The sequence below is a fragment of the Urtica dioica genome, chromosome 12 (assembly GCF_054948205.1).
Source record: "Urtica dioica subsp. dioica isolate 48M chromosome 12, U.dioica_male_clone48M_v1_H2, whole genome shotgun sequence".
Classification (NCBI taxonomy): domain Eukaryota; kingdom Viridiplantae; phylum Streptophyta; class Magnoliopsida; order Rosales; family Urticaceae; genus Urtica; species Urtica dioica.
Genome location: NC_142767.1, coordinates 15,163,425 through 15,178,400, shown reverse-complemented (window position 1 = coordinate 15,178,400; position 14,976 = coordinate 15,163,425). Strand labels below are relative to the sequence as shown.

The 14,976-nt window shown below is 35.6% G+C and overlaps 2 protein-coding genes across 5 annotated transcripts; one reads left to right on the top strand and one right to left on the bottom strand.

Annotated features, from left to right (window-relative positions):
- The first annotated feature begins 6,046 nt into the window (after positions 1 to 6,046).
- HESO1 (Nucleotidyltransferase family protein) lies at positions 6,047 to 9,336 on the top strand. 4 transcript variants are annotated; one of them, XM_089604547.1, is made up of 10 exons: positions 6,050 to 6,293; positions 6,353 to 6,461; positions 6,540 to 6,706; positions 7,104 to 7,268; positions 7,363 to 7,541; positions 7,645 to 7,740; positions 7,918 to 7,987; positions 8,211 to 8,341; positions 8,432 to 8,542; positions 8,645 to 9,317. In XM_089604547.1, the coding sequence occupies exons 3-10, from the start codon at positions 6,568 to 6,570 to the stop codon at positions 9,077 to 9,079; spliced, it is 1,326 nt and encodes a 441-aa protein (XP_089460673.1). In that variant the 5' UTR covers positions 6,050 to 6,293; positions 6,353 to 6,461; positions 6,540 to 6,567; the 3' UTR covers positions 9,080 to 9,317. The 4 variants fall into 4 exon arrangements, with proteins under 4 accessions (XP_089460675.1, XP_089460673.1, XP_089460674.1 ...); XM_089604546.1 differs by having other exon boundaries at positions 6,051 to 6,293; positions 6,557 to 6,706; positions 8,645 to 9,316; XM_089604549.1 differs by lacking the exon at positions 8,432 to 8,542 and having other exon boundaries at positions 6,047 to 6,293; positions 6,557 to 6,706; positions 8,645 to 9,336.
- A 99-nt stretch (positions 9,337 to 9,435) lies between these two features.
- LOC149379472 (S-adenosyl-L-methionine-dependent methyltransferases superfamily protein) lies at positions 9,436 to 13,737 on the bottom strand. The gene is made up of 9 exons (XM_089604545.1): positions 12,935 to 13,737; positions 12,468 to 12,617; positions 12,067 to 12,337; positions 11,492 to 11,602; positions 11,128 to 11,287; positions 10,612 to 10,869; positions 10,345 to 10,467; positions 9,968 to 10,045; positions 9,436 to 9,886 (listed from the first exon to the last, which is right to left on the bottom strand). The coding sequence occupies exons 1-9, from the start codon at positions 13,565 to 13,567 to the stop codon at positions 9,679 to 9,681; spliced, it is 1,992 nt and encodes a 663-aa protein (XP_089460671.1). The 5' UTR covers positions 13,568 to 13,737; the 3' UTR covers positions 9,436 to 9,678.
- Positions 13,738 to 14,976: the final 1,239 nt, after the last annotated feature.

Genomic DNA, 14,976 nt, shown 5'->3' with positions numbered 1-14,976 from the left:
AATAAAACATTCTTTTCTTTTGTTTTCGTTTTATTTACTCTCTCTCTCTCTCTCTCTCTCTCTCTCTCTCTCTCTCTCTCTCTCTCTCTCTCTCTCTCTCTCCTTGTGCTTAGCTAAGAAGACATTTTTTAGTGACTTCACGCTCAAGAACGATTCTTAGAATTCTGAAAAAGTTTGTAAACAATTTATGAAAATCTGGAAAATCATTGAAGATTTATTGACATCGATGTCAATAAAGGGCAAAAATGTCAATAAATCTTTAAACGAATTCGCATATTTTTTTCCCAGTTTTTCCAGAATTTAAAAAAAAATCTTACTGATGAGCTTTTTTTCGTCGCGTAGGGCTAGGTAATCCTAGGGTTTATGGTAATGTGGGTTAGTTTTTTTGAAGAGAAAGAAGAGAAAAAAAGCTAAGAAAAATGATAAAGGGTAAAAAGATAGTTGCACAAAAAATGTGATCATAGTTTTGGATTAAATTAGAAATATTGGATTTTGATCCTAAGCTAGTGTGGAGATCATAGTTTATGAATAATCCCTTCTTCAAATACCAAAAGATTTTTAAAAAATTGCTTTTATTTGTTAATTATTTTTTTTTGTAATTCCATAATAATAAGAGGTAGTTATTGACCAATATTTTTAGGGCAGTGTAGCAAAATAGCCAAAATGAAACTATGAATTTTGTTTTTAGCCTACGTTTCACAACTTTTAGGAAAATAGTCAAACAAGTTTATGTGGCAATAATTAAGGTCTGATTTGTCCTTATTTATTAAAAAATTCATCATTTTCTCTCTCTTATTTCTTTTGTACATTTTTTTTACATAAAAACTTCAAAAAACCATATCTATCTCATATGAACTCGAAATTGAGTGATTCCGAATCCTACGGATTCGTGACGCCGAGATCTTCAAAAATAGATCCATTGTATTTGATGAAAAATCAAGTTTAATACCATAGATGTAGAAAAATCACGTTACTACCTTAAATATGGAAATAACTGAATTTTTTTGAAATTATCGACATAAATATAATTTTTCATCAAACACAATGGGTTTATTTTTGAAGATCTCGACGCCACGAATTTTTAGGATCTGAAATCACTCGATTTCGAGTTCGTATGAGAAAGATACGAATTTTTGAAGTTTTGATGCAAAAAAAATTATTTGAAAAAAAATAAGAGAGAGAAAGTGACGAATTTTTTAATAAATAAGGACAAAGCAGACCTTAATTATTACCACACAAGCCATTTGGCTATATCCCTAAAAAAAATAAGAGAGAGAAAGTGACGAATTTTTTAATAAATAAGAACAAATCAGACCTTAATTATTGCCACATAAACCATTTGACTATATCCCTAAAATTGTCAAACATAGGCTAGATCCAAAATAACATGTTTAAAATAACCTAGTTACTTACAAATCTCATATTTTTAGCATAACTCTCTCTCTCTCTCTCTCAATTTGTGTATTGTTACTTTGTGCATAATATTGAAGTAACTAAAGTTGTCGAAAGGGGAGGATCGGAGCGAGCCGGCCTTTTTTTTTAAGCCCAAAAGAGGTCCGAGCCCAAACCCTTTTATTGGAGGATTGGGTTGGACCTAGGGGTGGCAATTTGGTCCGGACACGAAACACGAAACGGTTACGACACGATTTAAAGCGGATTTGGATCTCAAATAATGAGTCGGTTCTTAATTGGATCGAACACGCTAACACGATTAAATAATTGTTCAAAACGACACGATTACGGTAACACGATAAAAATCCGATTAACATATTATTAAATGGTCGACACGAAACACGATTACGACCCGCACGAATATGATCCAATTAACACGATTACGAGTAATAGCACGATTACGATCCATTTAAACACGATTAATATTATATATGTAAAATTATAAATTTATAACTATAAATATAAAATTATAATTATAAACATAAAATTGATATAAAAAACATGATGTAATAAATAAAGTATATTCGTATAAATATCAATTCACGTATGATAACATATAGTCAATAATATACCAATTGACTTTACGGGAGCAATAAGAATCATAATTCATTTCGAACAATCACAATTACTATAGTTTCATCATAACGTATTATATTCAATTTTGTTTTATTTCAATTCATATCGAACAATTTTCATTCACAATCACAATAACTATCATCTCCTAATAACGTATCATATTCAATTTTATTGGATTTCAATTAAATTCATATTGAAAAATCACAATTTGAAATTGACAGTCACAATAACTGTAGTCTCATAATACCGTATCACATTCAATTTTATTTTATTTCAATTCAATTAAATTCATAACGAACAATTACAATTTACAATCACAATAACTATCATCTCATAATAACGTATCATTTTCAATTAATGTGATTTTAATTCAATTCAATTCACAATCACAATAACTATCGTCTCATAATAATGTATCATATTCAATTTTGTTTGATTTCAATTCAATTAAATTCATATTGAAAAATCATAATTTATAATTGACAGTCACAATAACTATAGTCTCATTATAACGTATCATATTCAGTTTCTTTAAATCGTATGAGTATTGGTTAGAGAGTCACTCGTAGTGTATTTGTTGAATATGTGAATGTGAATTTGGGTATTGATTATGTACTTGTTGAACTTTTGATTTTCGGTATTGTTGAACTTCTGGTCTTGGGCATTGTTGAACTTCTGATTTTGGCTTGAGTTTAAAGTGTGTTTGTTTTTTGTGTAAGTGTTTTTATTTTTATTTTTTTACATGCTATAAATGGATTGTGATTCTAAATCAGTTGAACAAACAGTGTCGATGTATCGGAAGTTAGTACAAAAAGAAAGAGGGCAATTCTGATCTTATGACTGTTATGTTTTTTATAATTATATTGCAACTAGTTGAGTCCGAATGTCTAAACACGGTTAAAACACGGTTAAATACCCATTTAACACGGCTATTAAACGGTTTAATTTAAACGGTTATGGATATGTAAAACAAATAAACGGTCGGATTTGGATCTAGATTTCAAACACGATTAATAAATGGTCGGATTTGGTTCTAGCAATTATTTATACAAACACGATTAACACGACACGAACACGAAATTGCCATCCCTAGTTGGACCGGGCTTAAAGAATAAGACCTTAGGCCCAACCCAGGACCAAGCCCACGGGCTGAGGGTCGAGCCTAGGCCCGGGCTTGAAAAACACTTAAATTGGACCTTAAAAAGCCTAAAATATATAAAAAAAATTATTAACAAATAGTTTTTAAAATTTAAAATATATACACTTTTAATCAAAACAACAAAAAATTTAGTAAAAAAAAGTCAAGGCTGGGCCGGGCCGGGCTTGAAGGGCTATACCCCAAGCTCAGTCCAGACTATTCAACAAGCCCAATTTGACACGACCATCTTCTGAAAAGTATTGAGCTAGCCTAAAACCTCTAAAAAGAAGCATTGATTTATAATTTATGTGTTCTCTATATATACATATAAAAAAAAACTTTGTTCATGTATTCATCTCTCTCTCTCTCTCTCTCTCTCTCTCTCTCTCTCTCTCTCTCTCTATTTATGGCGTCTTTAGTGTTCGTTTTAATTATAGCCACGGGAATAACCATGATCACGGTCTCTTCACGGAAGACCGTGAGTCATCACGATCCAGAAAGCCACCAACCTCCGCCCAACATGAGCACCCTATTGGCGATCATAAGTTAGCCGCCCTTACCATAGGCGTCGCGGTTGCGATAAAGTGTTGTGCAGCGGCGGCTGATGCAACGAGTTGAAGCCGTTCATCATGTCTAGAGCAACATTGGATCCTCGGCGTGATTGCAGATGAAAATTTTTATAAACGCGCGACATGCGACTAGAGAGGCATCATAGTTTACTTTAAGCCGTCCTAGGGGCGGTTTGCTCTACTGTTCAAATATGATTGTTAAGGAGTCTCTCCGACCCCGCGGAGATGCATTGTATTTGTTGGACCGTTTGCATTCTTGCCACACGTTTCATGATGCGACCGATGAGGCATTAGGCCCATCACCAAATATATACCAATATTATCATTATTATTATTATTATTATTATTATTATTATTATTTTGCTTTTGAGAATTACAGTCATGAAAGCACTACACTTATATGCAATTATTTATAGAATTTTATAACCAATTAGACCACTTTAAAATGTGGAAATTTGGTTTTAGCGAATGTTTTAAAATATTTAGACAAAAAGTCATTTGTGCTGATGTGGCGAGCTTTCACCGTTCTCAAATATGCCCTTTCTCAAATAGCAAGCAATTTTCTAAAAAAAGTTCAAATTTTGTTTGCTTTCCTTTGTCAATAAATATTAGTTGTTTTGTTTCCATAATAATAGTAAGTAGTTATTGACAAATACTTTTAACGTGTATCTTTTTCTCTCTCTTTAAATTTGTTTACTGTTACTTTGTGCATAATATTCAAGTAACTAGTGTTTACTCAGTTCATCGTTGTAAATGTTAAGGCTTTATATGTCTTAATTTAATTTGTGAACGAGTTTCCTAACACCATATGCCTCCTATTTATTGTGAAGGTAGTGTTGGTGTTAAATGACTTTTTGTTTTATATTTAACTTTTTATGGACTCTTCGGTTATGTAAATTCATTTATATCAGTTAAATGGAAATTAAGAGTACCAATTTCGCATAATAAATTCGAGCTCTCGCCTTGAGTCATCCCCGCCAAAAAGTGGAAGATTATTCAACACTAGTTCTCGCGTATGTTCAATCCACGCTTTGTGACGGATGATCAACTTGACGCGAGTTCTCTCATATGTATTGAGTGTGTAAAAATAGACGTCATAACTCGCGTGAGTGCAAGTTTTTAATCGGAGTGGGCTTACGTCTAAATTGGTGTTAGACGGGATAATTCCAGCTTCTAAAACATATATTCATTGTAGTTATTGAAAAAATGTTTGAGAATAAAGATCAGTCCTTTGGAACCTCGACCTCCTAAGGTCTTGAGGACTCTTGTAAATCATTATACATTGAGGTGCATAATAACGACCACCCAGACCGAAGCCGTGGAGAATCATTTCCTCATATAACTCAGCCCCTTAAACAAAGTCCTCTAATGGATTCAATAGAACCCTAAATAATTGCACTTCGAGAACTACCACCCTTATTTTTGTTCGAGTACTTGAGTAAAACATTGAAAAATGACATTAATTGTACCTAGTTTTAGAACAATAGAGCTTTATGCATTTTTTTGGTATGTTTTTCAATGCTTGTAATGTTTGTAGAGAGAGAGAGAGAGAGAGAGAGAGAGAGAGAGAGAGAGAGAGAGAGAGAGAGAGAGAGAGAGAGAGTACACCAAAAAACCGTCACGTATCAACATTTGGCGAATTCATGTGATAACTTCTTATTATAGAGAGAAGAGTACGCCAAAAAACCGTCACGTATCAACATTTGGCAAAGTCATGTGATAACTTCTTATTATATATGTTATGAATATATCACCACAAAATGCATTGATTTGACAAAAAATATAGACTGAGATATAAAATCTACCGCTAAAAAAAAATAAAGTAGTCGTATACTAATCTTGATAAAATGGTCACCTCATGTGCATACACTTTTATTAATCATGTTGTATGCAATCAAAGTTTCATAATGGTCATTTTGGTGATCTCATTTTTCGATAACAATAAAAATCTGGTATTCTTCATTTAAAAAATTACATAAAATCTTTTATATTTAAAATTTAACGCCTAAACAACTTAAAATATATTTACTAATTAATTTATAGCTTTTATAAATGAAATTAATTAAATTATTAATTGACTTTGAAATTATCAAGCAGAAATTAAAATAATTTTGAAATTAATTAATTTTTAACTCATTTATGATTTCAATTTCTAAGTAACTAAGCACTAAAAGTTTGTGATTTGCTAATTACTTAACATTTTCTTAATCATAGATAAATAAAATTGTTTTAATTTAACTTGAAGAAACTTATCAAACTGCTAAAATTAATAGTTTTGAGAGTTGAGTCCCTTTAATTTAACAAAAAAAAAAACTTATTTTCTTTTTCACAATTTTCCCGCTGCGGAGACCAATGAACGTGAGAAAAGCAAAGGACACTCCTCGTCCTCACTAAGCAAACCCAACTCTCACTTTTTCCATCAGAGACTTTTCACTCACACACACAGAGTCAACGACGAGAAAGGAAAGGCCGTTCGCTTCTTCGATTTGCAGTGCGAACGAAGAGGATGACGATTCGCTGAGTCAATTTTGAATCTTCTTAAATTTCGACTCTCACAGGTGCGAAAATACTTCTGGTGATTTTGAGTTGTGATTCATATGGTTTTTTTTTTTTTCAGATTTTGGGTAAAAATATCGTTGTTCATAGTTCCTCTCCGTGATCGCATCGAATTTAAGGAATTCAATTTTGGCTTTTACGGATTACCCCTTTCCTCGGAGATATATCTTGTGAGCGGCGATGATTGACTGCAAATACACGGTTCGAATGAAAATACGATCATTAAACGTATTTGAACAATCTTGTAGTCTTTTGTTTTTCGCAGTATCAAAAGAAATGAGTGGCAATAGTGTACTGGAAGACACTTTGAGGCAGATACTGGAAGTGGTGAAACCCGAAAATGGGGATTGGGTGGTGCGGTTTCAAATCATCCAGGAATTACAAGCAGTTGTTCGAAGCATTGAGACCTTGAGAGGTGAATTCTTTCGTTACATGTTCGGAAAGTGTTGATGTCAAGATTTTGTTTGAACCTTCTTTATTATCACATGACTTCAATGACTGTAGAAATCTCAAGCAACCTTATCTCTAGGAACTTTGGCTAATGTTGGACTTGTCTTTGGAATGGGGTTTTTGAATTTGGGATGTGTTCTTGTGTCTGTATATATTTTGTCACAAAAGATTTGTGACACTCTTTGAGTTTTTTGTGAGCAGTGTGGTAACTTGAGAAAGAAAGGGAAAGGAAGTTATTGATTCAAAAGAAACTGTTTTTTTTCTTCCCAAATAATTCTTCTTAGCAATTGTTTTTGTTGGTCATAAGCTTAAAGAGGCTAATGATATGATAAAACATTCACGAACATGATCGGCTTAAATAGGTGCGACCGTGGAGCCATACGGGTCATTTGTGTCGAATCTCTTCACACGGTCGGGCGATTTGGACATTTCAGTTGAATTAACAAATGGTTCATTCATTTCATCTTCTGGGAAAAAGGAAAGACAGAGGCTTCTTAAAGCTCTGATGAGGGCAATGAGACGAAGAGGTAGGAACATGGTTTCCATTTTGTTTGACTTTAAATATAAAAAACTGTTATAAATTTGTGTTACCCAGAGAACTCATTAGTTTCGATTTCGCAGGTGGTTGGGACAACTATATTTACATTCCTCAAGCAAGAGTTCCCATATTGAAAGCGGAAAGCAATATCCAGAATATTTCATGTGATATATCAATTGACAACCTGCAAGCCCAAATGAAGTCAAAGTTCTTGCTTTGGATCTCCAATATAGATGCACGGTTCCGTGACATGGTTCTACTGGTATAATCTAATCAATGACCGTGATTTTTTTTTTTCCTTAGTAGTTTCGCACGCTCTTCACATTTATTTAATCTATTCGTATTTATTTATAAAATTTTCGCAGGTAAAAGAATGGGCTAGCGCCCATAATATCAACAATCCGAAATTCGGGACTTTCAATTCCTTTTCTCTGTCTCTGCTTGTGGTATTCCATTTTCAGGTCAGATGTGCCTTGTAACTTATAACAGTCACTTTGTTTTTGGTTTTCACGTTCTCTTGTGTTGTGTCTGTTTGATACTAGGTTTATCAAGTTAAAATCGTATTGATAGATCTATTTACAAACCTTCTCTATTTAGTTATGCGTGTTTCTCATTAAATTTGTTTCTTCTTTTCCCAGACATGTGTTCCTGCAATTTTCCCGCCTATCCAAGATATTTATCCAGGAAATATAGCCGAGGATCTGAAAGGTGTTTACTTAGTACAAAACACGGCTCACTATTCTAATTTTATAATCGTTAGACGCGGAGTATTAGTGTGAGCTTGCTATGCATCAGAGATGTGATCGAGGATATCTCATCCTTGGTCTCTGATACAAACCACAAGCGCTATTTATCGGACGGGTAATTGAGGAGTGGATATCTAATAAATAGCTAATATTTACAAAAAGAATTGCTTGGACTTAACACGCAGGTGTGAGAGTTGACGCGGAGAGACAGATTGAAGAGACGTGCGCGGCAAACATTTCAAGGTTCAAATCGAACAAAAACAGAGCTCTTAACCATAGCTCTTTGTCCGAGCTTTTTGCTTCGTTCCTTGACAAGGTATTATGTCATTAAACAGTTAGTTTGAGACTGGTGGTACAACATGATTGCACATTAATTGCTGACAAAATATATTATCATATCATATAGTTTTCTGGCCTCGGCTTGAGGGTAACAGATTGGGGAATTTGCCCGTTCACGGGACGGTGGGAATATATAAAGGGAAACACAAGATGGTTGCCTCATAACTACGCGATATTTGTAATCTTTTCCCATCACTAAATTTTCCACTGAAATGAGTTTTTTTTTTTTGGTTGCTTCATATTGGCTGTTGTGTAATATTTTATGGGTGTCCTGGTTTAGGTGGAGGATCCTTTTGAGCAGCCTGAGAATTGTGCAAGGACGGTGAATTCGAGACAATTGGAGAGGATATCAGAGGTCTTCAGGTCAAGCCATGACAGGCTTACGTCGGGTAGCAATAATAACAAGAATGCCCTTCTTGCAACACTGGCCCAATATCAAACAAATCAACGGATTTCGAGGCATCAAACAAATCATCAGATTCCGAGGCAACCCGTTCTCCACAGAGGCACCCCGTATCAGCCTATACGCCCAGCAAGGAGGAACCAGTTTCCGCAGACACAAAACCGGCAACACCGCCCAAACTCAGTCAACCCTAACCCTCAGCCTCAGGACATGCAGTTTCAAAACAGTTCAACACCGATGAGGGCTCAAGCTCAGCCATATTATCCTCAAGCCCGGCCCCAACAAGCATGGAAGCCGAAATCTTCCGGATGAGATAAATCCCAAGTGAAGATTTACCAAGCCAAAACATTTATTGGTTTTTCGGTTTAATTTGATCAGTTGATTTTAAACCGACGTTTGGAGAAACTATATTGATTGCGACAATGAAGAGAATCGCTTTTAACTTCTAATCTTTTTTTTGTTTATTAAAAAAAATGGTAAGCGATGGTTCTTTACTTTGAACTGTAGGAAAATCTATGCATGCAGGTAATTGAAAGGATCAACTCAGTTCAACACAATCTTTTCTCGTGCAGATACATTTGTGCAACTTCAATAACTAATTACAGCAGTAGCGCATCTATTGTTAATTTTTAATAATAAACTTTTAAACAAATAAAAATAACAAAGAATTAAATGTGAATGTGAATCCTAATAAATATAAATATAAGAAAATTTAGCTACTGCCTAAAATGTTGAGATGTTCTACTTTACAAATTGTGTGCAGCAAGAGTGGGAAAACCAAAATGATAATTGACCGACTGAAAATACAATTCTGGTACCTCAACGTGCTTCTCGACTCCTTTTAGAGATCTTTCTGAAACAATAAATAATATTGCCTCAAGGTGCTATAAATAATATTGCCTCAAACTGCGTCAATTGCGTATTAGGCGTTTATCGGCATCAAACAGTCTGTAGCTTGCATTAGGGCCCTCGGAAGTGTCTCGGATAGTTACGTGCCACCCCATTGCTGTTGCGATCTCTTGAAGCTCATTCATGATCAAAAGAGTATCCCGGATATACACTTTTCCACCGGGTCTCAGTATCCTATCCATCTCCACCATGATTGTAGAGATATTGCACCTAATGCAAAGAAAATAGCGATATGAGAGAGAAAGCGAGGCTGGAGTTGGAGGATCATACAAACATACGACTCAGTCGTACCTTTTTTTCTCAACAGAGAAGAGACCAGATGCGTGCAATAAGTCATACGTCCTGGGGTATGTATCAAACGGCTCACACCTAACATACAAACATTACACGAATTTGATAAAACCAGATTGATTTTCGTGTTAGAATAACAATGCTGAAAACGGAACAAAAAATTTTAAAAAAAATATATGAAGTGATTTATAAAAAATAAAAAAAAAATGAAGTGAAAGCTGGGCAAGGGAAGGTATTGATGTCAAGTAGCATGGGGTTTCATCTCAAAATCAATTGAGAGAGTTTATGATCTTATACATCTTTGAAGCCCCATTATTTTAACGGCGTGAGATCTTTAATGACATGAGATCCTTAACAAGTGACAGTTAGGAAGTTACCAGTCATGCGAGACTCCAATAAGTCCACGGTCGAATATAACCGGCAACGTATTGGGGCCGCTTACAGGAACTACGTTCATAACCCAAGAATCCAAACCCTTGTTGTGCAACGCCGCTGCAAATCTGCAAATATGAATTCTTAGACCGACCACAAATGACATTCTATCTTTCTTAAAATAGCAAAATAAAAATAAAATAAAATAAAATAAAATAAAATAAAGGAATAGCTAACTAGTCAGGATACAAGATAGACAACAGATTAAATACCCTCCGAAATTTGCTTTCATGTCCATTACGTTTCTCAGCCTGACCTTCTTCTTCCAGTAAGCACGAGCATAACCTGATATTAAATCGGCAAAGTATTTCGACTCTGCTGTAAAGAGCTCTTTCCGAGACACATATGCTTCATACTCTATAGACTGTAACCTATCCGGGGGAGCTTGCAGACGTTCAGGCCACTTAGTGACATTCGCCCCATAACCATTCTCAGGAAGTCGAGTGATGCAAGGCTTCAGGTCAACATACCTGAAGAATATCAAACGATGAAAAAACTTGGAACGCCCTACCTTTCAGGTCTATTAGAAGCAAAATAGGATAGTCTTTTCCCCTACACTCCTGAATTTGAAGAATCTTGCACCGCTTACACTTTCTTTCACGGAATTTATTGTATCCAATCTCACATCTATACAACAACCTAAATACTTTGTATTCTGGCCAAATTAGGGCACAAATTTATCTAATTAATGCATTGACATTTAAGAAAGTATGGGGAAAAAAACTTACCAAACTCTGTCTGGGTCATCATTTGGATCACACAATGGAGGTTTAGTTCCTTCCTCCCGGTTCAAATAGCAGCTGTTGTTTAAGGGCTTCTTCCATATAGCATTATATCCATCCTTTTTCACAAACTCCCAACAAAGACGTGTAGTGAGATTTAGCATCTCTGAGCACAGCCAACGCAACCGAATGAGAAAAGCAACAACTAGTTTAAAACTTGGTGATTATGCATCAATCGAAACTTCCAGCGAGTATCAAATTAAATTGTCTAGTATTTCAGTGGATGATGTGTTCCTATGTCATCAAGTAACGGAAATAAAATAAACAGCTTTAAAAGTATTTCAAAGCAATTGACATTGTAAGATGATACCTTCCCATTGGTCCTCAAGGGCTTCTTCATGCTTATAAACTGGCTGCGCAGCCCAGACAAAATATCCTCCAGCGCGGAGCATCCTATCAACCTCGAGCAGCAATATTCCATCTTTAAACGGAGCATTAAAGGGGCATTAAGAGGTGACTAAAAACGTAGTTCAAATATAAAGGAGCTCAATTTAGCATCGTTAAGATCATGTTGAGCACCATTAGCAGAACTGTGAGTAGTAAAATATAAAAGATAGAAAACGAGATAATGCTTAAAAAAAAAACGTTTGTTAAAATACTTAAGACGGGAATCATGATCAACAATCTTAGGTCATCTACTAAGTACCTTCGAATTGGCAAGATGAAGTTTTCTAAAAAATACACAATCAACGAAACTTTTTCGGTTACTATGCGTCTTGTACTTAATTAAAAATAATCAAGCATATGGATGTAGAAAATATGATAAAGCCATGCCAAGCATTAAGTCCCATATTTTAAAGAAAACTCAAATTCTATAAAACTGTTCTAGCGCTTTCCAAAATTTCTTCAACAATGTGATTTTTATATGATAGAGATGACACATACCATCGCGAGTCCAATTGATTCGACAGCGTGAACAATGTACCAGGTCAAACGCTTGACTTGGGTAAAGTAAACGGCGAGTCGCAAATGCTGCCACCATTGCAGGAACGCCACGCTCGAGAGCGAATTGAATTTGATTCTCATGAACATCTTTGGGCGCAACAGACAAAGTTAATACATTCCGCGACATTAGATATGCACCAAAACTTGCTACACCGCACCCAACATCTAAAGCAACTCGAGTACGCTGACCAAAAGCAATTTCAGGGACCATCTATACTTGACAGATTAAAAAAAAATCACTATCAGAGAAGGAAAAATCAAGCAAATTTTGTTTTAAAAAAAAAACGTAATATTTTTTTTATTTTCGTAGATAATTAAGAACTAGAAAGGCGATAATTAACCTTTGAGATATGATCCAAGTATCCATCAGCACCGTGTATAAATTGTGTCCCACCACCTGGAAAAGTAAACTTATCGCCCTTCAGAAAAACCCAGTTCTGACCTCCTTTATCATCAACTAGACGTTTATGAGGCACATTGCTGTACCAAACCTGCATAAGAGTAAGCTCTGATCAACATGAACTGGAAGAGTCTCGACTATGTAATTTAGCGAACACCAGTGGCCTAGCTAGCTAATCAGCCTAAACCCAAAACCAGCAATTTACCTATCAATTAAATTCCACCATTGTCTATCACTACAATTGATAGAATTCAATGCATGAATTGAAAGAAGAGCTCTGCTCTTATTATTTTTTATTTTTTTTGACAGACTGGGAAAGAAGAGATCTTGATTGTCTTCCGAATTACAATTAGAGGCAAAGCGAGCAAAAAAATCGATATTATTTAATAAATTATTTATTATGGTTACCTCATCGCGGCTCTTTGGCCACGGAATTGGAGTCCGGTACTTCTTCGGTGCCGGAACCAGGCAATTCAAACCACGGCCGGGCTCGGGACAATGCCGCTCGTACTTCTCCCCATTCGCCGTAGATGCAAGCCTTCGAATCGCATCTTTGTTATCCAAACACGGAATGTACTCGCTCATGCTACTCGGACAGAGCTTGAACCTCTCCACCCGAGCCCCGGCCAAGGCGGTGCTTCCGATCTCGGTGGCGTTCCCGGTCCAATTGTCGATGACCTCGTCGGGATCGGAATCGCCGATCTCGAACTCGTCCGCCATTGTCCCGTTCTCGTCTACGATCCCGAACTTCTTGAACTGTTCCGTATCCTGAGGCGGCGGCGGAGGCAGGGGAGGAGGATCCGAGGGCGGAGGCGCGGCGTCCTCGGCGATGACGGCGGCGACGGCGGCGGAGTCGGCGTGGTCGTTGGGAGAGAGCGCGACGGAGATAATGGGCGTGGAGGCGTGCTGGCTGGAGGAGAAGAAGACGAGCTGCTGGATGTGATCGGACCAGTGCTTTCCGACGTAGAAGAAGGTGGTGGCCAGGACGACGGCGAAGGCCAACCTGGCGGCGAAGGAGGCTCTGTTGGTTAGGGTTTTCATGATTGTTTGTTTGTGTGGATCTGAGACAGAGAGAGAGAGAGAGAGAGACTGAATGTGAGGACTGTTGCAACTTGCTTCCTTTGCTGGTTAGTTAGCTTAAACTCATCACACCGACGAAGATCAGCTTTTTTTTTCACCTTGACAGGTTAGTTATTTTATAGGCTAGACCGGTAGAGTAGACTACAAAATATTACCCGTATATTTTATTTTTCTGAAAAATAATTCACTTCTTTTTAATTTCCGAAAATAAAATCCTTACTTATTATGGCATTCTAAGTTTCTAACTAATTAGCCATAATGAAATATATGAATTACGTAATAGCCACTGGTTATGAGATAATTAGAAATTGACTAGCAGTTTTTATTAACCGACGACCGACGTTAGTATGGAAAATTTTCAATTTTTTTTTCATTTTATATACCTAATAATATGACTGAACTTGTTATTTACACAATATTTCAAATTGATTTATTGTCATATTTTTTAACAAAAATATCCGTGAAATTATTTAAACCTCTGTTTTATTTTTCTCTTCTATTTCAATCATTATGCACAATTTAAGATGATTTCGGATGGTTCAATATGGTTTCTGACGGTTCGAGATTATTTTCGATGATTTAAGATGGTTTCTGATGATTTAAAATGGTTTAAGATATCTGAAGATGGTTTAAGATGAGTAATTGTGATTTAAGATGGTTTACGATGCGTATGACAAAAATGCAACTTTAATATTATGTAAATAACAAGTCTGTGTATGATTTTTGCTACTTAATAAGTCTTGTAAATAAAATTTCTCTTAATAAATATCAATATTCCTTAGTTCAAGTTTTTCACCTATTTATATGCTTAGTATAATTTAAAACATAGAGAAAATAATTGCAACTCCATAAATTGAGATTAGAATACCCTAAACATATGCAACTCAATCATTCAATTACAAAACAATAAAATAAAAAATAAAAAAATAAAATAAAATTTCGCTGCTTAGACACTTATCTCAATCAAGAACAAGTCCAAAAAAATGGTGCAAAGAAATAACGAATGAATCACAAGTTAATCGAGCCCATATAATCTCAATTTAAATCGAGTCCGCATAATCTTCGCAGCACCCTTTCAGTAATCTTATTCTCCATAAAGCCCCTCAAAAATTTAACACATTTGATCATCAACGACGAGAAAATTTACTCATGTTGATGTATGTGAGGCAATCCACAATTTGACTACAGAGCAAACATGTGCGTTCATCTTTGGGGAAGTGGTGGCAAAAATATACTTATTCTTTTTTTTTTGGCAAAAATACCTCATGTTACAAATTTAGTTATGGGTAAATACTTCCGCCGTTATAAATTTTGTTTGAACTTCACGGTGCAAGTAGTGACGGTGCTACTAAATAGTAACATATGGTATT

Coding starts and splice junctions, on each gene's coding strand:
- HESO1 (XM_089604548.1), top strand. CDS start 6,568: ATGAGTGGCAATAGTGTACTGGAAGACACTTTGAGGCAGATACTGGAA. Junction 8,342..8,431: donor TTGCTTCGTTCCTTGACAAG/GTATTATGTCAT, acceptor CATATCATATAG/TTTTCTGGCCTCGGCTTGAG. Junction 8,543..8,644: donor CTCATAACTACGCGATATTT/GTAATCTTTTCC, acceptor GTCCTGGTTTAG/GTGGAGGATCCTTTTGAGCA.
- LOC149379472 (XM_089604545.1), bottom strand. CDS start 13,567: ATGAAAACCCTAACCAACAGAGCCTCCTTCGCCGCCAGGTTGGCCTTC. Junction 11,288..11,491: donor CCTTGAGGACCAATGGGAAG/GTATCATCTTAC, acceptor GGCTGTGCTCAG/AGATGCTAAATCTCACTACA. Junction 10,468..10,611: donor ATGAAAGCAAATTTCGGAGG/GTATTTAATCTG, acceptor TCATATTTGCAG/ATTTGCAGCGGCGTTGCACA.